Source organism: Periophthalmus magnuspinnatus, chromosome 17, assembly GCF_009829125.3.
Source record: "Periophthalmus magnuspinnatus isolate fPerMag1 chromosome 17, fPerMag1.2.pri, whole genome shotgun sequence".
NCBI classification, from domain to species: Eukaryota; Metazoa; Chordata; class Actinopteri; order Gobiiformes; family Gobiidae; genus Periophthalmus; species Periophthalmus magnuspinnatus.
In genome coordinates this window covers 5,231,896-5,259,051 of record NC_047142.1, presented here as the reverse complement: position 1 = coordinate 5,259,051, position 27,156 = coordinate 5,231,896, and the positions used below count along the sequence as shown (strand labels likewise).

The 27,156-nt window shown below is 39.6% G+C and overlaps 1 protein-coding gene across 5 annotated transcripts in view; it reads right to left on the bottom strand.

Annotated features, from left to right (window-relative positions):
- Positions 1-27,156, bottom strand: part of LOC117385056 (fibroblast growth factor 12) — a 36,492-nt gene that overhangs the window by 8,035 nt on the left and 1,301 nt on the right. The window contains exons 1-4 of one of the 5 annotated variants that reach the window (XM_033982299.2): positions 18,106-19,153; positions 17,058-17,105; positions 13,740-13,850; positions 8,590-8,693 (exon numbers count right to left, since the gene is read on the bottom strand). In XM_033982299.2, coding sequence (XP_033838190.1) covers positions 8,590-8,693; positions 13,740-13,850; positions 17,058-17,105; positions 18,106-18,301 — 459 coding nt within the window. In that variant the 5' untranslated portion in view covers positions 18,302-19,153. Of the gene's footprint in view, positions 1-8,589; positions 8,694-13,739; positions 13,851-17,057; positions 17,106-18,097; positions 19,154-24,304; positions 24,828-27,156 lie in introns of those variants that run through there. The other 4 variants (XM_033982298.2, XM_033982297.2, XM_055228344.1 and 1 more) reach the window with 4 other exon arrangements.

The following is a 27,156-nucleotide window of genomic DNA, read 5'->3' as shown; positions in this document are numbered from 1 at the left end:
TAAAAAAATGAATAAAAATATGTATAAAATAAAATAAAAATAATAAAAAATATGTATAAAAAATGTATAAAAATCAAAATATGTATAAAATAAAATAATAAAAATATGCATAAAATAAAATAATAGAAATATGAATAAAAATGTATAAAAAATAAAAATATGTATAAAAATATGTTTAAAATAAAATAATAAAAATATGTATAAAAATAAAAATATGTATAAAAATATGTAAAATAAAATAATAAAATATGTATAAAAAATGTGTAAAAATAAAAATATGTATACATTAAAATAAAATAATAAAAATATGTATAAAATAAAATAATAAAAATATGTATAAACATAAACTTCCAAAACTCTGTATAATTCCACATAAGAAAATATAAATGTAGTAAAGTTAACACCATGTTTTAGGGATATGTATTGCAGTGTAAGTATTTGGCAATGCCCAGCTGTAGTTCAGTGTGTGATTGATTATACTGGGCAAACAAAACAAGGTATTAACACAAGCCAGTAAATAGTGTCATCAACATAAACAATCTTTTTAGAAGTAGTAGTATTATTCTGTCATTTGGAAAAGACCCATTGCCCCTATGTCAATCTCACAAACATCTGTCTTGGCTTCAAACTTTTAACGCTGGTCATTTTAATAAACATGATAAAGCAACAATACTATGGATGTACTTTATGAGCGTAATCTTCCCCATCATCACCTTTTCTTTGCTGACACGCCGTGATATCCCTTCCAAGTGTTTCACAAGGACAGAGCTCTGTTAGCGCCCGTGAAAAAGCTCGGTACAGTACAGAGCAGACGGCCTGTAGCTCGGAGATGACAGGGGTGAAATGTAAGTGACTTTGAAGTCTTTGACAGAGTACTTTGTTTATGGTTGACTGAGTAGAAATATGAGGTAAGGAGACAGAGCCAGGGTCTAACATGATTAATGGCAGCTGCCTAATGGACACGTGTGAACCACAGACCCACATAAAAAACAGCCAGACTTAAGTAACACATTAAAATGCACACCAACAGGTTTTGCTCTGCCACCACCTCCACCACCACCACCACCCATTTGTAATGTCCTCAACAAGTTGGTAGGAATATTTTTAAGATGCGTTTTAAAGGTAAGGCAATTGATAGTAAAAATGATTACAAGGACGCTCATTGATATTCGGTGGGACTTGTCGTTATCCTTCAGATAAAGGACTTGCTAAAGAAACTGGGCACGTGGCACCTCTGCGCGTCGCCATTACAAGTCTGGCTCAAGATGGATTATAAACACAGGTACTGCAGATTAAAACACTGTCAGGGCTAATTCAAGGTATTTTCCAGGTTTTTTCCATGTATAGAATAACATAACACTCAATAAAGAAATGATTTAAAATTCAAATCATAATCTACACAGTTATGGGCAAATACACATCACAATTAGGTACAATTAGGCAAAATAAAAATATGGTTTAGGGTTTTAGAGATTAATAACAGTTTGTTGGTTTATCGAGACCATATATCGATATATCGGTTGGCCTTAAATCTCCACCAGACCAACTACCTAAAAATATATATTTAAAAAATTAACATATGTATAAAATGTATGATGTATAAAATAAAATAAAATAATAAAAATATGTATACAAAATGTATAAAAAATAAAATATGCATAAAAATATGTATAAAATAAAATAAAAATAATCAAAATATGTATTAAAAATGTATAAAAACTAAAAATATGTATAAAATAAAATAATAAAAATATGTATAAAAATGTATAAAAACTAAAAATATGTATAAAATATGTATAAAACAAAATAATAAAAAATATGTATAAAAATGTATCAAAATATCTATAAAAATATGTATAGAATAAAATAAAATAATAAAAATATGTATACAAAATATGTATAAAAAACAAAACATGTATAAAGCTTCTTTTGAACACACAAGAGTACAGCATAAAATTTGTCGACTTGTCCAATTAAAACAGGTTTGTGTGTGAGTTTGTAATAAATTAATATAATACGTTGAGGGAGATCATCTAAATCAGCCCTTTATATCGATCCAAACATATCAACAGAGCTTATCGGCCATTGATTTCTCTGAAATCTAAACAATCAGTATCGGCATCGGCCATGAAAAAAACCCATATCTGCCGATCTCTACTGGTTCATATGAAATGTAACAGACAGTGGTTAACAATGGACTGATAATCTTTGCTTAAAACTTCCAATAGAATTAAGCTCTCTTGGGTTTCATTCCGACTGTGCAGCGATCCAATTATCATGTGGAAATTACAGATCCAAATATCTTTACACCATTGCTAACACCGCACAAAGTGAAAAGTCCCAGTAACTACAAGAATATAAAGTCAAACAGAAGGTCAGCCCTGAGTGAGTCCATGTTTGTTTGGTCTTGCATCACAGCGGTGTCCAGCGGGGGATGTCTGGACAGGAACGGAGACAGATGACACCAGTGAAGGGTTTGGAGGTTTGGAGGTTTTAGAGATTTGGCTGCTATAAATCTCAAGTCTGCCTCTAAATCCGACCGAGCTTATCATTATTCTGTGAGAGAACCGAGCTGGTCTAGACGTTACTTAAGTGAGAAACGTCTCCGAGCTCTTTCCCTGTTACTTCTGCCCTGCTTTTTGTCTTTATTCTTTCTTCGATAGTGCTACTTAATCACTCTATCACAATGTGCAGACGAGTAAATTGTTAAACACTTTGACTTGAATTTTAATAAGACGTTTTTAAAGACGACACAAGCAACGGAAAAGACATGTACATCTTATTTCTCTTATAAATGTTTGTTAAACTATCTATACCAACCCACTTAATACATTAATCCTCATACTTTTAAATTATATAGACTCTGTAATAACAATTTTCTTTCTGCCTTTATAAAAAATGGTGCAAAGATAATTATACAAACGCAGGAGACTTTAAAACAGCTCACCCTTGAAATTTAAACGTTGGTATAAAAATATTTGAGGTTTCGAGTTCAAACTTTGGAGGAGGAAATTGGACTGTGGTTAATAAAGTTCTGACTAATGCGTCGTATATTTTCAGGAAATTAACATCGAAAGTCATTTATATTTGTTTTTTAATAAGACAAAATCAAACGCATTCAAAAATCGTAATTGGAAAAACAAAGATTGTTCTTTTGTCTTATCACACAGCCCTAATTAAAAAGTTTCGCGCTAGTTTTTCCTTAACAATCCTCCAACTTTTCCAGACTGAGGAGCGGCAATAACTTGTCTGGAGTAATTAATTCATTCACGTATTAATATTAATTCTATTCCATGGTTATAATGGATAGTGAGACAGTGAAACAAAACAGGAAGATTACGTTATGTGCTTTCTTTACCTTGATGTTTGAATAAATAGCGTCACGAGTTTCTTCCTCGCTAAACGTCTATAGACACTACCACATGCATACTGATGATGGAGGACTGTTTGCCGCTGTGCTGTAAACTAGGTCATATTGAGAAGTGGTATAAATAATGTAGGAAAACTGTTCATTGTCGATGCTCTGCCCCCACACACTTCATCAGCAGCGCTCCACTCAGATATTATCATCTCCCTGCCTGAATAAGCAAACACACATGGCAAAACGTAGAAACTATTTTGCATGACGGTCCTATTAGAACGGCTTTAGGCTGCAAATCTGCCGCAGTAGCTCCCTTTAGTCTACGAGATTAGCTTTGTCATTGGGAAGACGGAGTATAGAAGCGCTGAGTGGAGTAGGTAAAAGCCAGGGAGGTAGTTTTAGAGGTGGAAGAGAAGAGAACCCCTCAGTAATTACGTCCCAGGAGGGCTTCCGTACATCTCCACTCGCTCATATGACAAGGCCTAAGCAAGACCACCAAAACCACAACGGCGTGCAGGACTGTAGGTAGTAATTTGAGAACAGATAAAGATAGGGATATGGAATAATAACGTAAATTGAGCTACTACGGAGAACGCGGACCAGGTTTGCTTTATAGCCCTGGATGTACCACCACGAGGAGAGCCATAAAAGAGTGAATAAGAACCACTGTGTTCTTTTTTATGGTTGCCTCGAAACACGCTCCGTATGCCGTCAATCATATGCCTAATCAGCACTAGTAAATTTGGCTAGTAAATTTCAACTCTTGGGATGTGGACTTGGGCTAGTGGGACGCAGGAGTAAGTCACAGTTCACATTCTATTGGACTGGGTTTGATTTAGATCTATGGCTCTTAAAGGCAGAGTTTTAAACCTGGATTACTTCTGGATTCATGGATCAGTTCTTTTTTCAGTTTTGTGTTTAGTTGTTGCGTCCTAGAATTCGTTTTGAGATGTTTTAGTACCAGTAGAAGTTCATTAAGCACTTGCAGAGCTCATTTGCAGAAAGTGCCGTTTGAAAAAGTCATCGGAGGCTTGTTGTTCACTCTTAGTGTAGTAATATTTTCAAAAGCCAGCTGTATTTTACTGTTATCAAATGATTCCATCCCTTCTTAATAAAGTCCGCTATACGTTATTGTCATTGATAATATCTCTAGAAGATGGTAACAAAAAGAACAGAACAGCTTTTTTAGCAATTTTTCAAAACAGACATATTTGTTTTTGCTATTAAACTCTTTACTTTTTTGATCTGGATGAGTTTAGTCCTGATTTGGTCCTTATCTAGTCTAGGGTTAGTTATGAGACAAGTCACTAACTTGTGTGTTGAGTGTGTGCAAGCATCACCAGTCTAGTCTTTACCGCACAGGGCAGCAAACAACACTAAATGGGGACAAAGAGTGGGGGAGAGACATTCAGTAATGACTATAGCACGGAGCTAATTGTATATTTGTCTTTACCAAACCCTTGGCCCTTGTACCACACGACAAGTTTTAGTCCTGGCCATAGTCCCTATCTTAATTCTTATTAAATGATGTTTAATTAGTGTTTAATGTTTTTAAAGCAGTTCTATTTTGCAACATTGACTTTTCAGAGATTTTAACCATATTATAGTTGTTCCTCCTTCTCATTTACCCTTTTTAAGTTGTTTTTGGAGTGATTTGTGCATGTGTGACTAGTCTCTAATGTAGGGGTGGGTAGAGTTATTGACACACAGGCCACAGTGGGCTCTAAAATTTGACAGAGGGGCCGGGCCATATCCATATATATATATATATATATATATATATATATATATATATATATGAAATATTAATTACTTCAGAGATTTGCCCTGTAACATGTAGCAAACCATGAATATGCAAGGCTCATTGTACAAATTGTTTTCCAAATGCTCTTTTAAAAAGTCGCCTTCGGAGAAACGCTTGCTAACACTTTTGCTAATTTGAATGCCAGCAAAAAACTTGCCTTGCTACTTTGTTTGGACTTCGGTGAAAAAAATATTTTGTTGTCTACTCTGTATTAAACACTCAGCGCTCACTATCCACTTTTCTTTTCTTTGATAAGCTCATTTTGGCAGAAGGGCTGATAAGAGAATAAGAAAGTAATACACGTGAACAAGGTTGATGTAGCTGAAGTGCACCATCTTTTGGGATGCGTAAATTGAACAAAGTTTACCTTTACCAATTTGAATATAATTTGGTCATGTTCGATGAGCCAGATTATAAAGCCCAGTGGGCTGTGTGTGGACCTTGGGCCGTAGTTTGTCCACCTCTGCTCTAATGACTTGTTTTTAAGACACTATATTGCCGATCAATCCCCGTTTTCACCGCCACCGGCATACGCCCACTGCTCTGTTTTCCAATTTTATACTCATAATCGATGGTAAATGTGTAGAATTTGGCAGTGTTGAGTAGTCACTTTGATATAAATGGAAAAAAATGTGTTACTCGCTAGTGTGATGTGCAGATATCCATAAGAGAGGCCGACAGCTACACGGCTCTTCGTTGTGATGACATTTACATCGACGTCGGCTCCCATTGGGCACCGCAGCTTTCTAACACAGCAGAATTCCTTTTATTAAGTCGTTTTAGATGAATATTGCAATTTAAAATGTGCAAATTATAACATGAATCTACGGGTCTCATAGATTATAGCTATATAGCAGGCACAAGCACAATAAGTCTTCTTTAACGTTATTTTTAATGCTCAAAACTGTATATGTTTAAGGACACCAGGGAATAAAACTGCCCTGCGTGTCTTACATCAATATTCAGCCTTGAGTCTCTTAAAAATTCATATGGCTGTGATCCCTAATAGCTCCACTTGCCTTCTCATTACTAATGCTTGTTCATTTCTTTACATGTCTGCACTCACGTCACCTCCATATGACAGAGAGAGAGTGAAACGGGACGTCGCTTTACATCCCCTAAGTTTCAACTAATTCTATTGTCAATGCCTTGGCTATTGTCAGGCTTCAGGCAACCGCTTAAAAGGTCAAAGTTCTACCTGGCTGTCCCATAAAAATGACAATTCAGTTGATAAACAGCATATTTGCAAAAGGTGTCACATGACCTTAGGCGTCTGTGTAGATTAATAATGATCATTTAATCTGTCAGCGCTGCTCGTATGATGTAAAGAGAGTGTGTTTTTGGGTCAGAGATTTGCAGTGTTTTAATGAACTGAAAGGTGCTTTAAGTTCAATGCAGATAGGTGGGTGGATGCTTAATAATAGATACGAATGAATCTACTGACTCATCCCATTCATTGCATGTCCTTCCCTGAACTTACTACAAGTTAATTTTTTGTAGTACCGTAAGGCGTATCGGGCTGAATGCTTGGAAATAACAATTATAAAATCATTTGCCTTTCATTTTTTTAAGAAGCACTCTTAAAAATGCAGCTTGTGATCCTTTTATTTGGCACAAGCCTTTTTGCAATGTTCCCCTGTCTCTGCCGCAGTGAGGTTGTTCTTATCAATAAGCAATGCAATGCAATTTGCCCTGGCTACACACTGTCCTTGAGGGATTTTATGATTGCATTTTGACAAAGTTTGATGGGCAGTCTGTGTCCTAGCATTGTCACTTATTCATCACTTCAGCTGCCAGCCCTGCCAGGACTTATGGGTATAAAACCTGTTCCAGTTATCCTTTGTCTGCTGAAGCAAATGATGTAACAAAACAAGCACTGGGATATCTGGTACTACTTTACTCTAACTGCACCTTAATTAGCTTTAAAGAGCCTATATTACACTATTTTCTGATCTATGTTGTAATGTTGTTTCCTCAAAAACCCTGCATATTCAAGCTGAGCACTTCTCTCAAACAGAAAACACTCCGTTCCACCTTGTGATGTCATGGGAAATACAGGAAGTGCTCCACTGTGTTTATAAACTCCATCATTTGGATCATTTCAGTCCTCGAATTATTGCTAATCTCAACTGAACTAAAGGTAAAAGGAGCTGTTAACATGAAAACTACCACTTCATGACATCGCAAAGTAGAACAGAGCATTTTGAGGGTTACGCAAACATGTGTGAATGAAACAAAACACAACTCCAGGTATATTTTTGAGGAGGTAACGGCATTCTAACATGGCTCAAATCTCACAAGAGTCAATTCTGTGCCATATAGGACCTTTAAGTCTCTGAAGTATTACCGGATATCTTACTGCACATATCCCTGTCTACTTCGCCCCCTCCACGTTTGTCTCTTCACAGCTCACATGTGACAAACACGCACCAAAAACATGTCTTGCGTATTGCATAGGGTATAACTTGACAATCCCTCTGACATCCGTGACTGCATCCTCCTCCCGCTCAGCTGCATCCCACGCTGGCTTCTTTTATCGAGTTACCCCATAAATATAAAAAAATACAAATAATCAGCTCTCACAGTGTTGGATTTGGAAAGGATGTGGTGGTTTTATATTAGGATTTATGTATTGCCAAGGATTTTGTACTTTCTCTGCGCGAAAGGCTAGAATCAAACTAATATCTGAAGCATCTTTTTGCAAACGTTACACACGGATTTAGACGGATGCCCTTTGTTTGCCAATGATCTATGTATAGAGCATGCACAGGGAGTATACTGATAAGAGATTCAATTATTTAGACTTGAGTAGGTTCTTTTATATACAAAATTCAAGTCTGGAAATAGATTTGTGCTTTATACAAATACGATTTAAAACTACCGACTTTTCTACCATATTCCTATTATTGATTTTTGACTCAACTTGACAGTGTTGGACTAAAAGATTATTTTTAGAAGGCCCTGTGTGGGCAAGAATTTCTACCAGCTATACCTGACCTCTGCTCCGACACGGAACAGCCAATGCATTGAAATTCAGGGCAAGTTTGTTTCTTTGTATTTTGTAATAGCAAAACATTAACAACTCAAGCAACAACCTCTCCTAAATCAAAACACACAGAACAAAGCGCAGTCCTATTACTCTTTACAGTTTCAACTTAATGAGCCTCTGTCAGCGGGCAACAAAACAAAAGGCTTATAAAAAAAACGGGGTGAGCGTTCAAGTTGTTGTCAAATTAAATGTACAGCATGCCCCACGCGGCTTCGGAAAAACAACAAAGAATGGTAAGAAGTGAGACAAAGCAGGCGCCACATGTGAAGAGCACTTGAATCAGAGAGGGGATTAAAGAGGATGCGTCTGCGCAGTAATGAATAGGTTTGGCGAAGTAGCACAAAACGCAGCGTGAGTGACTTAACTTTATCTTACCGAACTGTAGAGCATGCCCTCGCCGTTCATCGCGATGTAGAAGCCGCTCTTGACACCTTGGATGGCCACCACTCGCAGACCCACGGGAATAAGGTTGAACAAGGCTGCAGAGTGGAGAGAGAAAAGAAGAAGCAAAGACGACACTTAAACTAGAAGTCATTGCGAAAACTGATTTGATGCCATTACAATTAGCAAAAAAATAGAAGTTAGGGGTTGTACTTGGATGTGTACATGTGTTTGAACCATCCTTTTGGTGTTATTCAGTGTCGGGGCCAGTCTCAAATACAACAATTTAAAAGAAGAGATCTTATTATCAAATGGTAGATTGTATTTTTATTATATCCTGCCTTGTGGTAATAAAGACTTTTAAAATAATAAACCTCATTATTTTTCTATTTTGTATTACAATTACAAGATTATTGACAAAATAAATCTGCAAAATGGATGTGTTCACAGGTGACTTGCTCTAGTCCTGGTTTAATTTGAGGTTTAGTTGAGATTTTAAAGTGTTTTTTGTGTGATTATGCATGTTTTTTCTGTTATTTATTTCATAATCGCACTGCGCTTTCAACATTATCCTAATCTACTGACAAAACACCTGTTACTGTATTACATCGCGATCATTGCTATCGATCCGTTTTCACACTGGTATTAACGGTTGTCTAAAGTGTGATGACTTTGCCCAGCTGACAGTGCCGAGGGTGTGAGGACGCCCATGACGAAGAGCTGTTTGAATGATTGTTCTGAAAGCGGTGATGGGGACTATCAGATAAAGCTGGCAGAGGCCGGAGGAGATGTGCCAACACGGGTGCGTCCTCTGAGCGGATTCAATTTCATTCAATAAATATCGACACGCTCCTTCCGCTTGCCAATGACTGAAAGCCGCCCCCGGGCCACTGTTGCAGGTGATACACAGCTAATGCTAACAGCCTGCCTGCTATACTGCCTATATCATGGCTCAAGTTCACAAATGGCTCTTATCATGTCTCAACCTGTCCTTATTCTGATGCTGCGTAGGTCAAACAAAGGAAACTAAAAGGTCTAAGGGGCACTGCACCTGTGCTGTCTTGAACTGTCAGTAACACAGTGAACTTCCCTCCATGTAATGTGTCTTATGTATTTAATGCTTGTAGTTATGGTAATAGATGATTATTATATAGGTTATTTTAAATATTTGTGTTACATTTACGCATATGCAAGTAACTCATGAGTGCTGTTGAAATATGGACCATGTGGTAAATGGTAAATTGTCACATTTTTATAGAGCGCTTTTCTAACTTCAAGGCCCTCACAGCACTTTACATCAAGGAACATCTCACCCATTCACACACACATTTGTACCAGTGTATGCAGACATGTACACATAGATAGGTTAAGTGCCTTGCCCAAGGACACAACGACAGCATTCATCTGTGGGAGCTGGGATCATACCACCACCCTGTGGGTCAGTGGATCTGAACGCTCTACTATATTTATGTCGATTCAAACCTCCAGCCTTCGGTTCAGTGACAAACACTCCACTGAGCTCCTGATGGTATGGTGTATATATAACAAGTTTTCATTTGTCCTGTGGCTAAATATTTGATTATTCAAATATGATTTATAAATGTAAATATTGTTTGATATTTTATTTTTTACTAAATCAATCCTCAATAAAAATTTTGCATTTTGAATATTTAAATGTTTGTGTGTGAAATGCATCACTTTAAATTCATATATTACAAATGAGTGTACTTGTCGTATTTTTCAAATAATACATGCTAGTTACATTAGAAAATCATAATAATATAATAGGTTGTGAAATGTCTTGAGTTTAAAAGCACTGTTCAGATGACTCTCTATAGACCAGTCCTGGATGAATCAGGGATTTCGTTGACAGTTTTTCGTACTACTATAATTGCTTCTACTCTGTCAAAGTTTAGGCTCTAAAAGTTCCGTATGAATCCATTTTGTTTCAAACACTACCTCTACTTCTTGCACTATTATTTATGACTGCTTTGTCTCTCCCTCACTGACCCTCGTCTCATTTGCCTTTCATGGCTTCTGCCTCCAGTGTCTCTGAGGCACTGTCCAAAATCCTGTCATGTCTCGCTAAAATCCAGCCGCGCTCCCCCCCAGAGCTCCGCCACTCAAATAAATTCAAGCTTTTTGGTGCAGTCATACTTGCACAGAAATCGTCCCTAAAAGCATTACCATAATGGCCTCGCTTGGAGATGTGACATAATAGATGGTGCTCTACAATGCTATTTTGTTATAATTGCAATCTGCTGTTCCCCCAATCTCGTTCGCTTGCCAAAAAATGACACTGGTGACAGGAGATGTCAGGAGATGCTCAGCTCTATACTAAATGTTCTGCTTTTCTATTTGCACTAGCCCAGGCTGATGGATACCACAATTAGATGCTGTTAGCGCACCTGAGGTTGTTCCCAAAGCTATTCCTCTCCCATAATAACCCCAATCGTATCTTTCTTAGTCTGGGCAGGAGATTTTTAGGGAGCTACCATCAATACAAAGCCAGACACGTTTTTTTTCTTTTTTGTCATTGAGATGCTAATCAGCTACAAGCTAATCCAGCAGGTAGGCATATAGAAAGCCCCTGCATCTACAAGAAGGTTTAGCAGCCAATGGCACCTCTCCAAAAGCCATCCAGACACAAAGATGGCACAGCTCCTATATCATACCATACTGTGTGGCTACAAAGACAAGAACACCTCACCCAAACCTCTGATAAAACAGGAGAATTGGAAACAGATGGATTTTGATGGCAGGTGCTTCTTAAACAACTAATTTTACACACACAGGTAATTACTGCAGTCAATCAGCTGTTAATGATTACATAACGAATAGAAGAATTGGTTAGAGGGATTTAATTATGGCTATGTTAAGGCACGCTTTCGGGTCTCTGTAGGGAGCAGAACGGGGGCATTTGACCATTCCTTCAATCCTGCTGTGCAATCTGTCAGGAGCGGAGAGGAGTAGCGCCCTTCTCACAATCCTGAGGGAGACTGGCTAGTTTCGGCAGTACAGTGCAGCGTATTGAGGTGCATGTTTAAGGTTTCGCAGTTATTTTTGTAGAATGTCATCAGCTAAATCGCAAAAAGTGTGGATTTAAGAATGCAGCTATTAATATTATTCATAGTAGTAGCAGTAAGAGCAGTAGGGTTAATCTAAAGAGGCAACTTGTCCACATCCTTTTTCAGAGATCCATTTTTGTTTTTCTTCCTGGTACCTCAAACCTCATCATCCTTTCCCCATCACCACCTATTTTCTTTTATCATTTTATAGAGCCTTCTTTTTCTATCTGCCTATAATTTAACGCAAATAAAAGTGGTAACAGCGCCAGCCCGTTCACTCGTTCCAGGACAAATGCTTGTATTCCATCTGCTGCTGTTCTGCGGATTCTGCGGGTCAGAGAGTGACATGGTTCAAGAGTGGGGGTAATCTATTATTCCAATAATACGGCTGGTCGATCAATAGCTGCTGCGAGACCTGCATATCAAACTGCAGGTAATGGCTTGTATCTCACTGTATCACACCTGGACGATGAATCTATTGTTACCCTTTTTGTCTTATCTGACGCGCTCTTGTGTCTCAGTTTCTCAGCATAAAAACTGGGAAAGCCTCGCGCCGCAACTCCCGCTTTTTGGACCGTCTCTGCTCGGACAGTCTCTGAGCTGGAGGCATCGCACACATAGAATAATTCATCTGGTACAAACGGAGACGCTGGTATTTTTAGTTTCCTATGGCTGAATAATTCACTGTATTCTTCCATCTCTGGGCCAGTGAGGCTGCTTAACAAGAGGATTACCTGGAGGTGGGGGAACCCTCGCATGCAACACAAAAGCTGCACAGGCCAAGTGATATATAGCCGTAGAGTGAAGGAGCATTATGCAGGCTTTTCCATCCCTCTTATGTAAGCTCCTAATGAGTACTTCCTCTGTAACCTAAATGATACTTGACAGGGGAAGACCGCAGCACTGCTATAGACAAGGCTTTAGAGCTGAAACTGCATTTATAAGCATAAAGCTATTGAAAAAAGATGTTTCATGTCACGGGGCTATCCTTAATTATAAATAAAACATAAAGCATCTACACCAGCTTCAGCTAGCTCGATTTCCAGCTCTCTGACTATTTTCTAAATGTCTCTCCTACTCTTTTCAAATACAATGTTAATGTTCAGATGATGCTACACTTTCAATTTTGTAAGTCGCACATTGACGTTTCTCTTATCTTTATTGGCTTCCCATACTTTCCCTACTTTTTAACTTATTTTTTATGTTATATATTTTTTATGTTTTTCATCTTGAATATTTTGAGAGGCATCTATGTTAACAAATATTATTACGCTAAATTTCGATCCTGTATTCCAACATGAAAATCCCCTGTCTTGTTTTCAGGGGGGATTGTAGGAGAGGTGTGAGGCCTTAGGCGACAAGACCCAGGAGGCTATTTATCCAGCCGTAGTCCACTATAGAAAGTCGATGGCTGGACAGTGAAATATTGCAAAGAAGTGGCTCAAGCAGGAATCTTTGTGACAGGGCTCCCATCAGGAATTAAAACTGTTGCAGTTACAGTAGTTTTAGCTGATAGCTTTTCCAGGAAGTGAGTAATCACACATGCCTCAGAAGGGAATCAATCAAATCTGTGTGGCACTCATAATCATGCCACGTGCACAGTGGTTTAGACGTCTGGGAGCAGGGCACTTCATTTTGCTTTGCTGGTCATATCTTTATGTATGTTGTGTTGTAGAATGTGCGGGCACACGATGTGTTCAATCCAGGACTAACCATATGATATGATTTCTAAAGGTGTTTGTTGCACCACCAAACAGAACGTTTCAAAACTAAAGTTGATAATGAAATATTTTGCTTCTGCACAAAAAAAAAACAAACAGTAAAATGTATACTATATGATTCAAGAACTTTCAGTTTTATATTTTGATTTCACAATTTGTGCAAATACACATTTTTCACCCTGCCCCGAGCTATTCACTGCTGGGACAATTCTTTTTGAGTGACTTGCATCCTAAAAAGGTCAGTGGTTACTTAATAAGAAACACATAATGATATGGTGCCTCTAATGTAACAATAGATCATATGACTAAGTGGCTGGTTGCTATTTAATATTGTGTCTAATCTAAGCACACTCACTGCTGTCGGTGTTCTCGTCCTTGCTGCCGTCGATGGTTCCATCCGGCTGCATCTGCAGGTAGAAGCCCTGCTGGCTGAACAGTCGTGTCACGATGCCTTTCAGCTGTGGCTCTGCAACACACACCCACACCACAGCCCCCACCCAGACAAGAGAGTCAGCACAAGACTTACACAGACAAAACATCATTAATCACATGGTCATGGAGACTGCAAAGAGTTACCAAAACATCATACAATCATACTTTCCCAGCCCCCAGACTGACTCCAAAAGTCTTGTGTATGATCATATTTTCAACAGAAAGAATTTTCACGTCATGCCGGTAACTGATTTCACCTTCAAACTGTGACTGAGAATATAATCAAACCAAGTCATTCCTGATGTGTGAATGTAGGAATAAAAAGAAAAAAGGGGCTTGGAATAAATATGATTCCAAATTTATAGGCAAATTATTAAAACCTATGGACAACAGCGTATTAACACACACAGGTCTATACCATAGGGTAAAATTATAACCATACATCAGACACAATCATGATGCCATTATCACACTGACTAATGTGGTGATAATTCTACAGAATAATGTGATGTGTCATTTTGTATGAAGAAACAACAGAACTGGAATAGGATGCTATATTCATGTCTACAAAAGTAAATATCTGGCTAATGAGCTCAATGAAACTCAGCTGCATTCCTGTTCTAACCCTGAAGCGACCTCTAACTTGGAAGGGGAGACATCTGGCGCCGGACCAACATTATGCTGTATGTGCTCTTCACTTCAGGGCAGGTGAAAACTGTGAACAGCTCAGGGAAAAAAGGCCAAAAAACAAAACATGCCACAGGGAAAGTATCAAATACCTCTGAATAATACTGATGCCGTGGACTGGACCACTTTGATTCTATAGTGGTATTAGCCATGTTAGAACAGACTTTTTTTTAGATCACGAGAACAGATGATTGCTAATTAACACATTGATTAATTTCATTGTGTTTGTCATTAGGGCTTGAGCTTATCCCAGCAACAAGTGCCCCAGGTGTGTGTGACCAGTTTGTACATAGTATTTTTTAAAAACACCAGAGACATGTAGAAATGCAAATGTAAACCTGTCCTGATATTTATACACACACACACACACACATATATATATATATACACTGACTTAATTAGTACCAACAGGTAAATTTGTTTGGCAGTGAGTCAGCTCATTCAGTCATTAGAACCACATTCACAGAATCAGTATTTTGACATCTACTTTTATTACATTTTTAATAGACTAACCCTTAATACTTAATCCTGAGCAAATACGTGGGTCCGTACCTACCAGCGCTGGTGTGTCTCTTGGGACAGCTTTAGCAATAGCTATGTTACATCTTGTTCATACTCTATATTTTGCTGTATACATCAGTTATCAGGAGTCAAAAGATTTGTATTGTCACTTACGTTCGTGCCAAGAATTAAATGCTGCTGTTGTTCACAAGACAAACCTAAAACACAATAGTTCTTGGTCCACTTTTACCTGGTGATGCTGACAATGAGCGTTTAAATCACCCAGACTGAGTTAACATTAATGAAGAGGATCCAAGTCTGCTGGACGCTGTGACTCGTTGTTACATTCTCCTCATCACCGTGACCATCACCTCCCCTCTCACTCACCTACCCCTGTGGTGGGGCCATCAATTGTTGGGACGGGCCTTTTCATCATCCATCACAGGACAGGGGGGCGTGGAGGTGCAGAGGACGTGCATGTGCGACCATGTGTGCTCTAGTGTTAGTGAAAGCACACGGGAGCGTATACAGAGCTGTAAATCATGGGGATAACTACACATCCATAAATTAGGAGCCCAACGTGAGGCAGAGCACTGGCTGACGGCTCATCAGTTCCAATCATTTAGTGGACAGAGTGTGCTTTGTGTATATGCATGTGCTGGAGATAGAGCATAAACAAAGTCACACCTCAGAGCTTATATCAGCCACGTTCCCAAAGGCCTCCACAGCGGGGCTGACTAGGCAACGATTCATCAGAATAATTGTGACGAATCGACTATTAAAACAATCGTTAGCTATTTAATCAACGTTTATCGTTATCTGGACTGTACAGACTCTAAAGCTGCATGCCAAAACACTATCTATAAAAAGACAGCAGCAATATTTCAACAAAATGGCACAAAAACTTGTATAATCTGTTCTTTTATCAATAATAGTCTTCAGTATGCTGTGTAAGCCTTGTGTTAGTATATTACATTTTTATTGTTGCAAATGTATGAAAGAAATCTCAAAGACTAACCTTCTAATATGGAGGTTGTCATATATTAAGCCTCCTGAGGGTTTTTGGTAGCAATACAACACGTTCTATTGTATAATGTGTCTTATGCTGTATTTTTGACCAAGAAAAATACAAAAATATATATAAAGAATCAAATATTTGGTGAAAACACATGAAACTGATCTGGAGAAGTCCGCTTTTGGCCGGTTGGTTTAGAGCAGCTGACCGTCTTGTAACTGTCTTGGTGGAAGCAGTGAGAGCCGGTGGTACAGAGAGAGCTTGTCCCAGCGGAGTGCAGTGGAGCTGCTCTGAGCTACTGCAGGGGGTTTAAAGAGTGTGCTGGCATCTGCAGGATTACCTTCCTTATGATTTGTTAGGCAACCCCACATTTTGTTTTTGACTTGCCTTTGATGTCTGGTAGCTTTGCAGTTTGTTACATTTGTCATCAAACAACACGGTGAAAAAAACACAAATGTATTCAAACCTCTGTGTCATCAGAAATTGTACTTATACTTATTATTATACCAATATAGAAGGAAGGACAAGAACACGTGAAACAAATGGCACCATGATAGTGGAAGAGTGAATGATCAACACTTTGTATTGCCAGACACATTATAACCAACCACATACATCAAAACACTTAAACAGTACTTCACAATAGCACAGATTTAGACAAAGAACAATAAGCAGGAGGTTCAAGACTGATCCAACACTGACTGACTGACTGACAATGGACGAAATGAGAGAGCCAAAGGCGACTCAAGGGACACAAGTGTTTGATAAGGGGGATTTCGAGAAAACATAAAAGTTGACACTGATTAAAGAAACAAATATTTCAACCGGTCAGTAGATAGGAGGGGGTCGCTGTCTGTTTAGGACAAGTGTCAAGAGCCCGTGATCATGCCCACCCCTTTCCTAAAGCCCTCCCATCCTTCCATAGGCCGGGAGTGTCGACATGGGCGTGGGATGACGGGATGAAGGAAGGAATCAAAAATTAAAATAAAGCAAGAAAAAAACACAGCATCACACACGGATGGAGGCTGAGCTACTGACCTAGCCTGCAGCCCTTATGGGACACCTGTGGAGGTTTGGAGGGTGCATCTTACGAAGGGGGGGAGGGACAGAAGGAAAAACAACAGGCAGAATTCAGAAAGAAGTTGTCATGCAATATCTTATTTGCATACAAACAAAACATTGAGGATAAAGGATGTTATAAGCTGTGGTAAGATTAAGCTGTGGATATGCAAATTGATTTAGTATCCTAGCGCCTCACGTTCTCACGTTTAGTCATCTCTCTCACTTTTGGCTGCAGCATCGCCGCCTGATGTCACCATATGGGTTTTTTAAATTCTGTCTGGTCTTCTTGGCTGTCTCCCTAGTCGTCTCCAAAATGTCTGTCCTTCTGTGTGTCATAGATACACACAACACAATAGACCGGGCCGTTTAAAAGGTAAAGGCTCAGAAAGTGGTTTGCAATAGGAAAAATCAGTACTGCGTATAGAGCAGAGGGGCTCGTTCTGCTGTCATTCTACTGTCACTCCGTGTGAGAGCAGATCTTAATGACTGGGGCTTTACCTCCCACTGCAGTAAAAGCCCCTCTGCAATAAACATTTACCTTTAAAAAACATTTAATCTCAAAAGAGCCTTGGTGCACTGCGGTGCAACTGATCTCTCCTCAGAAGCCCAATATACATTAATATTGAATTAGGCTTTTGAAAGCGGCGCATTTTCAACTGGATGTGAGAGCAACAATTACTACAAGTGTGGTTAAGTGTAGAGAAATATGAGTTAAAGAGATTACATGCCATGTGTTACGTGTTGTCTGGCTGTGTCCTGTGCAGGGGCTTTAGAGACAGCGGGAGGACCTACAGAAACAGGTGGGCTTTACGCGGAGCCGAGGACCATCGCTCTCAGTGGTATTCGTATGGGAGCCTTTGACTGCAGTATAAAACGCCTATGCTATGTTCCACAGAGAGAGGAGGAGGAGGATAAAAAGGTGGGGTGGGGGAGAGGGTGTGGAGGGATGGGGGAAACCGCTCTGTCCCCTCATCCATAACGCACACATTACAGAAAGGGGGAAAACGCACACACACGGACTGACCTGGGCGCCTTCGGACTGGTCGTTTCTTGCCGCTGCAGAAACGCACTTTGCTAAAGACCCCCAAGAAATGCCTTTCACACAAAGATCGGGGGTCTTTGCTGGGGCTGGGGCGCCGTTTGGAAGTAGACACCCGGTCACTGTTGGACTCCCTCGCCTGACGTTTCTGGCGAATCAGGGAGCTGGCGATTGCAGCCATCTCCCCGATTGAAGAAAAGCCTTGATTTTATGAGCAGATGTGGGATGTAGTGCAGATTATAAATGCAACAAAAATTTAAAGTCCATGAAGTGAAGCCTTTCTACCCAAACGTCATCCTGCTCCGTTTAAAAAATCCTCCAAGTCCAATGCATTGCTCCCTTTTAGGAGTAACGAAGCAGCAGAGTTGCCAGTTAGCGCACACCTGGCTCACATATGATACATAAGTAAATCTATTTACATGCTATAGGCCCCCGGCCCACTGGATCTTGTATGAAAATCACATGCAACAGTCTTAATAAGTTGATGCGGCCGCGCGTCATTGGAGAGCTTCAGGTATTCCAGGTGAACACGTCTGGCAATGCGACTCAAACGCTCGAGCTGCTTGAGAGGAAGTTTTTTCCTCTCTTAAATGATTTACTCTATCAGTCCCCAGTGCTGTCCTTGTCCCGGACCTCTCATCGAGCCTGTGATCTGCCGTCTACATAGAAAATGCAGCTGGAAAAGAGAATGAGCAGCCAAAGGATACTCTGCAAGGATGCGGCGGAGATGTGATTTAAGACCGAGGAAAGCGTCCGTAAAGCAACAATTAGTTGTAGCGGAACGCAATGCCACGATGCACCGTTCCCTTCTCCGTGTTAATGTTCTTTTTGAAGCCCCTTTGACGTTTTTTCCTCATGCGCAGCCCAAACCGAACCGAAGCTGCTGTTCCATCGCCGACTGTGAACGAAGTGAATCGGTCCAGCTCTCCGCCGGAGCAGCCCCCCTCCTCCCCTCTTCCCTCTATCTAACTCTGAACGCAATCATACGTGATTGAGGTTCGTATTAGAAATTCTCTCAGGCTTCTTATGACCCAAGATAAGCTATCTGATCTGGATATTTATGTGCCACAGAGGACAGACAATAAAAGCGGCATTCTTTATGTAAAAGAGGGGAGGAGGCGTTTGTAAGTGGGGAAGGGGTGGTCTGAGTCTCTCTTCGAATTACATTTAGTGCCGACCATTTTATCAGAGCTGTCCCGTAGGCAGAATGCATGAAAAAGCAATCCCAATCAGGCCCAGTCTGAAGTCTTACATTCACACAGGGCCATACAGAGAGAGTCTATTTGAAATACTCAAACAGTGAATTGCAACAGGTTTGTCATGCAATAAAACGGTACATTAAAGACAAGAGCTGGCTGTGTGTGATATCAGAGGTTTATAGAGACAAATGACAAATGACAACATGTAACAATAAGGTGTGAAGACATGAGCACAACGAGCACAGAGTGAACATGGGACACTAACGTTCACTGTACCACAGGCCTGACCATATCTCACAGGGAGTCATAAAACTACTCAAAACATAAAAGCTCTTCTCTGACTGTCTGTGGAATCCCTCAGTCGTCCAGGTCTGAGCCATAGTAAAAGCCAAAGTTAAATCTGTCAACTGGACAAAAAGTTGTAGGAGTGAAGACGTTTTGCTGCTCATCCAAGCCGCTTCTTCACGTCTTCACTCTTCTCTGATTTTCTTTATCGCACTGTATTAATTCTGTCTGATGATGATGTGTGATAATGTTATTGTCTACAAACAGCACACAGCAAATGTTTTGGGGGTGTTTGGTATTTTTTTCTTCAGACCTGCCTCTTGAACCAGGAGACTACTGTTTGTCACCACTTTTTTCTATTTATTGCAATGAAAAATGAACATGAGCAAGTTTTTTTTGGTCATTTTTAGGATAATTTCTGACCATAATCATGCATATTTGCAGCTTTCATAAAATAATAACTGTATGTGAGAGTGACTGGCTCTCTGAGTGTCTACCCTGCAGTTAGAGGGTGAAATGGACAAAATAGACTGTTTTGTAATACATCAGAAAGGCTAAAACGTGTCTGTAAATGTCTTGGTTGGAATTTAAACATAACAAAAGATGGTAAAATGAACAATAAAAGTACAAAACAATAAAAAAAAACTACCCTTTTCACTGTAAGTTCCAGCTTTTGATAATATCATTAAACTATATGCTCCATCCAAACTTTCTATAGCTACCAAACTATATTTTTAAAGCTCTTATAATGCAAACCATACTGATAACCCATAATTGTAATGCTACACCACGGACAACATAAAACAAATGAGCGTGTTCCTGAATCTATTTGCATATAAGATCTACATGATTAAAACTTGGCCCAGTAGTTGCTGAATGGAGATATGTCATTGGAAATCATTTGTGCATTAAGTGGCTGTTTATGCATTGGGAAAAGCCCACGTCTCACGCAGCGGGAGGAACGAACATGAGAATTCTCGGCAGCACCGCAAACCTCCTTCTTCCCACTGATGAAACTGCATGAAACATTTATAGGTTTTTTCTAGGACCGGTTTTGACACCCGGTCCTCCAAACCAAAGGGAGAGATGGATGTGGGGAGATGTGTGGTTCCACTGCTGCTGTCTGGCTGAGCACACTTGTCCCTTATGTAACATTTGGATACAATAGATCAAAGTGGTCCATGCTCAGGGGCTGTTGCTCTTTCAAAGCCATGAGACAGAGAACAGAGAAACATGAGAGCAGATAAAGCGGCAGATATAGCCTATTAGAGCTTTTCTTCACAACAAGAAACACTTTCACACGATGCTGTATAGGCAGACATAAGGCGAATAATCAAGCACCAGAAGAGAATACATAAAAGCAGCTACATTGTGTAAAATTGACGCCATGTTATGATGTTGTTACCTCATCAAAAACATACCTGCAGCTATGTTTTGTTTCATTCACACATGTTTGAGAAATCCTTTCAAGTTAACAGCTACCTTTTACATTTTGTTTAGTGGAACTTGAAAAATCCAGGGATGAAATTATCCAAATGATTCTAGTGAAGGTGTGTGGAGTTTAAAAACACGATGGAGCACTTCCTGTTTTACCACATGACGTCACAAGGTGGAACAGAGTGTTTTCTGTTTGGCTCAAATCTGAAATATTTAGGATTTGTGTGTTGAACATGTGTGAATGAAACAAAACACAACTTCAGGTATGTTTTTGATGAGGAAACTACTTTTTTAACAGATCAGAAAAAAGAGTAATATGGGGCATTTCATCTTCTTACAGCTATTGCCAATTGAAAATGTGATGGACTGGAGCCTAATAGCAACTATGGGCCTTAGACAGAAAGGACTTTGAGAATAACCAGGTGAAGGGTTGAGTCGACACAAATATTTATCATTTAAGAAACATCAAACACCTTTAAATATAATATTTCAAATAAGGATATATAGTGATATATCTGCACTTTTGAGGTTAATTTGACTCATTTGTGCTTTGTCTTGATACTTGAACATCACCACAATATCAAAGCATTTACTCTTACATTTTGGATGGTTTACTAAAATATTCTTCCATTCATATTATTTTTTGACAATACTGCCTACCCCTGGTACATATGGCAACCTTGCATTTCATTTAGGCTCAGTTAATAACCTCATGCATACGTGCCAAGCATAGAGTCAGACTCAACATGGTCTTTGCTGAGCCAAGAGCAGCGCCTATGCAAGTTTAAAATGCAATACATGCTTTTATAGTAGGCCATTATGTGAACAAAACAAGGGATGTGCCCCACTACAGGGATACAAGACAATACGTCTATGTCAAGAAAAGATAAAGTATTCCCAATGAGATTCTGCAAGGCTTCAACCTCAGACAAAGACAATTGATGGTGCATCAGTCCAACGCAGTGAGGAATAGTACTGGAGCTGTGTATTCAAAAGGCTTGCATCATTAAAGTATACATGTTTGCTAGACTGAGCGATTGATGTAACTGTAATAAAGAATTGAACATATGGTTGTGTGAATCTCTCTTTCTGTTGTTTAATTGCATCAGTAGCTGTGGATAACAGTACTGTAGATGGCAGCATAACAAATACCTCTGAATACGAGGAGCTATGAATCAAAGTCAATGCTTTCCCCAGAGAGCATTTCTCTGTAGGTCTGAGCTCTCCACTACTACAACGACAACTGCTGCATTTATGGTGGACGTGCTGCCACCTGCTGTAAAAAAGGAGAACAGCACATGCAACAAGGAAGTAGTATCTTTGGTATCTGAAGTTTTCTCTCGGCAGTGTCCTTGGAGGAACTGAACCAGACATGTTTAATGATTTTGTTCCTGTGTCTAAATAGTTTTGGTTCATCGCTGGTAAAGGCACACTCCTCTTTACAAAACCATAAAAATTATAAACCGTGAGCATTTATCTTAGAGCAAAAATACAGTTTTCCACAATTTCCCACAATGATTTACACTGTGCTCACATAAACACAAGTTATACTGTTCATTTGTATTGGGTAAATAACATGCCGCTTAATGGGAGTGTAGGAAATGTTAATGTATAACTATTACAGTAAGCATTTAGTCATTTGGACAATTAATCAGCCGCCAACATTTCAACATTTCTATATATTTCATCATTACTATATCAGGATTACAAAAGTTTTATATGCACAGCAGCAGAAAAGAGCATGGAGTGAAGTAGTGAAGTAGCTGAATCAAGACGAATCATGTTTTTAATGTAGATTTTTATATGTGAAGTTAGTGTTTACTTGTACTTCTATTTATGCATAAGTGTTATTTCGAATCATAGCTTTCAGAGATGGCATCACACCTCATTTAAGTGACAAATCGATGAATGGAGCACGTCTTTAGTCAGCCAAGAAGCCCAAATAACTTGTCCTTCTACTACTGTAATTCAAGGAACAAACACGTGTTGATGGTTAAACATTGTCAGTGAGACTTTCATGTGTAACTTTACTGCTAACAACAACAAACACCCGCAGGACAAACATCTTTCATAACCCACACTTCATTTAGGGTTGACTGCAATTGTAAAACAAACAGGGAACTAATTTTCTGAAACAAGTACGCAAGCTCAGGAATATAAATAAAACCAACTTCTTATGAAACTGGCAAACTACTGAGACCTCATTACTCACAGGTGACACCAGAATGACTAAGCTTGCAAACTGCAGACACACGCTCCTCAAATTTTCCCCAAAAGCTAAATCTGAGTGTAAACAAGCAGCCATGGTCCCGAATGTTTAGCTGACTCAGGTGGAGGTCAAGTGGTTCATGTAACGGTGAACAGGAAAGAGACAGCACTTGGACCGGCGACGCTTCATAACACCAGCTCCCAGTGTGCGTGCTGCTTTTGGTCCAACCACCTCAAAGGAATCAACTGTGCTTAATGGGGTTGCTAATTGTCTCTGGCCTGAATATGAGAACTGCTACTCTAGTTGAAAGTGACTGATAGGATAACTCTAAAGCACGGTACTCTGAGCCTTTGTAGACGTTATATTATGCCCCAACATCAGCAATGCAGTGAAATGCTGAGACATGACTGTAGAGGACATGGCTATAGGCGTGTTGCCAAAGACTGCTCATTGTGGATAGTGTGGATACGCTGTGTGTCATTGAGAGCCAGCGCCATGTGGCCTATGTAACATGTCTTTCTTTCTAAATGTCTTTCTAGTGACAGAACAGGCAACTCCAATAAGAGATTATCTGGTAACTTCTGCTAATTGTGTAATGTGGTCAGCAGTTTTCATAGATTCTGAGGCTCTGGAGTAGGCCTAAAGATAATGTGAAAAGTTTGGAAGTAGCGGCTACAGCTATGGCGCTGTCCATGGTGCTGATTTGTTTGGGGCCCTCACTCCTCCACTTACACAAAGCCTTAACTTTAATCACTTGCATTCTTCATACAAAACGACACATCCTACTGGTTTGGAAGAGCTAAATAGATGTTGAATGTAGCTCAAAGTGTGTTTTTGGTGCTATTATCATCATCACACTACCAAAGAAGATCCAGCGTCGTCGCGTACAAGCTTTTGGAGACTGCACAACCAAACTCAGGACAGCTGTACAAGGAGACCGCTGCAGACTGGCAAGATGTTACCCACACACTCCTTTTGGCAAATGCATCTCTCTATTATCATTTACAGCAAGCATACAACATCACAGTGGCCACGGTGCAGCCTGATGTCTCACCGTCGGTAATAGTGGTCGACTTCGATCGTTGTCCACAGAAACACTGCAGCATATGCGCTCCTTTCTGAAGGAATGGCCTCAGAATCCTCATTGATTTGGGTTGATGAGAGCCTTTCCTCAATCCAAACAGTCGGACACGGCGCTATCACAAAAACACGGTGGTAGCAGCGGGGTCAGGCACAGCATAGCGCGTAGCATAGCCCCCTCAAAACGCCGGAAGGGCACAGTCTGCGGGACAAATGACGCTAAAACGGGGCATCTTGAGCGTTTCCCCCGCTTTGCTCTCGTTCTCAACACAGTCCTGTTTCTCTCATCGGTCATCCGCGCACACTGCTCTTCTTCCGCCACAGTAACGGCAACGCAAGGACGTTACAATGTGCTCTTAATTGCACAGCCTCTACGTCTCTCCGCGTCTTTAGCAGCAGCAGCAGCGAACGTAATAGCAGGAAAAAGAAAAAAGCCGAGAGAGGAGGAGTGTGATTGTGTCGGAGGGAGGGAGAGTGCACGCACGCCAAAGTTAAACTGCAGGGGTAAGTGGCAGGCCGACCACGAGTCACTGGTGAGGTGAGGTAATGCGGAGCTGACAGTTCAGGTGACGAGGCTGCGCGCACACATGTGGAAAACTGAGGGGGGGATGTGTTTATATAAATGTACAAGGCTGGAGCAAGCAGCAGAATGGCAGTACTGGACAACTGTGGAAGGAAAGTTTGCAGTTCAGACCATTATTGTGCGTAAAGGGATGTGGGATGCTGTTATGCAGAAGGTTTGCAAAGTCCTTGAGGAGTTAGGATACAGAAAAGTTATGTAAATATCCAAGTACAGGGTAGTCACAAAAGGAATCTTAACACAAAACTTAAAAAAAACTGCATGATGGTGGTGTAAAGTGTATGTTTAGTCTATGTTTGTGGATTGGATTCAACAACTGGTCCGTGTCTATCCCCATGCACCACACTTGTTTGTCCATTTTATGTCCTTTTGCCGGATCACCACTTTTCTTTCCTGCACCACTTTTGGCACACACTGACCACTGCAAACTTGGAACAGGCCACAACAGCTGCAGATTGGAATGTGCTAGTGCTGGAAGCTGTGACTTATAGACTTGTAAAACTTATAGTGCAACCCGGCCAATACTTTGTGCATGATTATGTTTGAAATGTTAAGGATGTTTGCTGTTTCGTGTGTTGTGTGGCTGGGGAAAAAAAAAAAAGATTGATAAAAACATATGTAGAATAGTAATGTTTAATCACTGGGGTGAGTACAGTTATTTGGAATTTTAGAAGGATGTGAGAAACAATAGAGGTGTAGAGGGATGGAGCAGTCTGCCATCATTTGAGACTTTCACATTTTTCACAGTAAAATTATGTATTTAACCCAGCATTTATATTTGTGAACATTTCTATTAGATATTAAATGGTTTTTTTAATGATGAAAAATAAAAAGTTGATAATAAAGCCAAACAACAAAAGCAAAGTCTAACTCCAGAAGGCAACTCTAGGGGGAGCCATAACCCAAAGAGTTGAAATGTTAGGAAGGAAAGTGCAAAGGGCATTTTATGTTAGTAGGTTGCCTGGCAAATCCAGACTGAGATGCCTCTGTAGTTTTTATACAGATTGAAGTATTAAAGATGTGTGTATTTTAGATCCCGGGCAAGTCAGCGGGTGTTCAACAATAATAATGTTCTTTTGAGAGCTGACAATAGTTAAACAAAAATTGAATTCACCTCTAAAACCTATAAAAGGCATGTAAGGAAAATATGTAAACAAAATTTTAGAAAAGTCAGTGAAGAGTTTGCTACTAAATCCAAACATGCATCGTACAAACTACACAAACACACTGCAAACACAAAACATCCCACTACACTAAGGCAACCGGCCACATTCAAATGATGATCACGGTTTGATTGGTGGTTACTATTAACAATGAATTATCTACAAAAGAGTCTGAAACTATTTAGGTAATATGTGTTCTGAAACCTGACAAAATATTAAGTCTCAACAGGGTTTTCTGTTTAAAAGACGTGCCTGAACCTGTCCATCTCAAAACCGGATATTTGTCAGAAATAAAATCTGAATTGCAATGTTTTTTGTTTTTTGTTTTTTTCAGAGAATGTTCACTTCAGTTCTAAGAAGCAAACTAATGTATATAAGACAATACAGTCTGTAGAACATACAGACACACACCTGTGATTATGTTCAAACTGATAAACAAGATCAAAAGACACATCCATGTCAATCATTTCAACTGACAAGAACATAAAATGCAGAATGAGCATAAATGGTACAATTTTCAAAGTGATACAGCCTCAGTACTGTGCTAAATCTTCTTTTTGAGCCTTTAATCGTGCCTGGTCAAAAACACACACATTATCTGTTTGAATAAAGTCAGTAAAGCTGAGGAAGTCTGTGTAAACCCTCAGGTCTGTACCCAATATATTTATTTAAATGAAATGTGTTTCTGCGACAGTCAAGTCAATGTTTAAAGGAGGTTTAGAACAAACTATCCTTCACTAGTAATATTGATTTAAAGCTATTCAAGCCTCTATAATATCAGCAGGTGCATAGACTAAGGCAAGCACTAAATCAAACTCTGCACTCAACAAAAACCCTCTGCTCAGTATCAACGCCGCATGAATACACCCATCTGCACTCACTTCTGTCTGTGATGACACAGAGCAAAGATCCCAGACAAGTCCTCTCCCATTACACCTCTTAATGTGTGTCAACTAAGAGGTCAAAGTGCTCACCTTGAGATTCACATACCACTGCTAATCCAGAGCTGACAGTGAAGGTGTTGAGTCAGATAACAACCCATCATTTTTAAATTTATATTATTGTAATTACGATCCAGGTTTT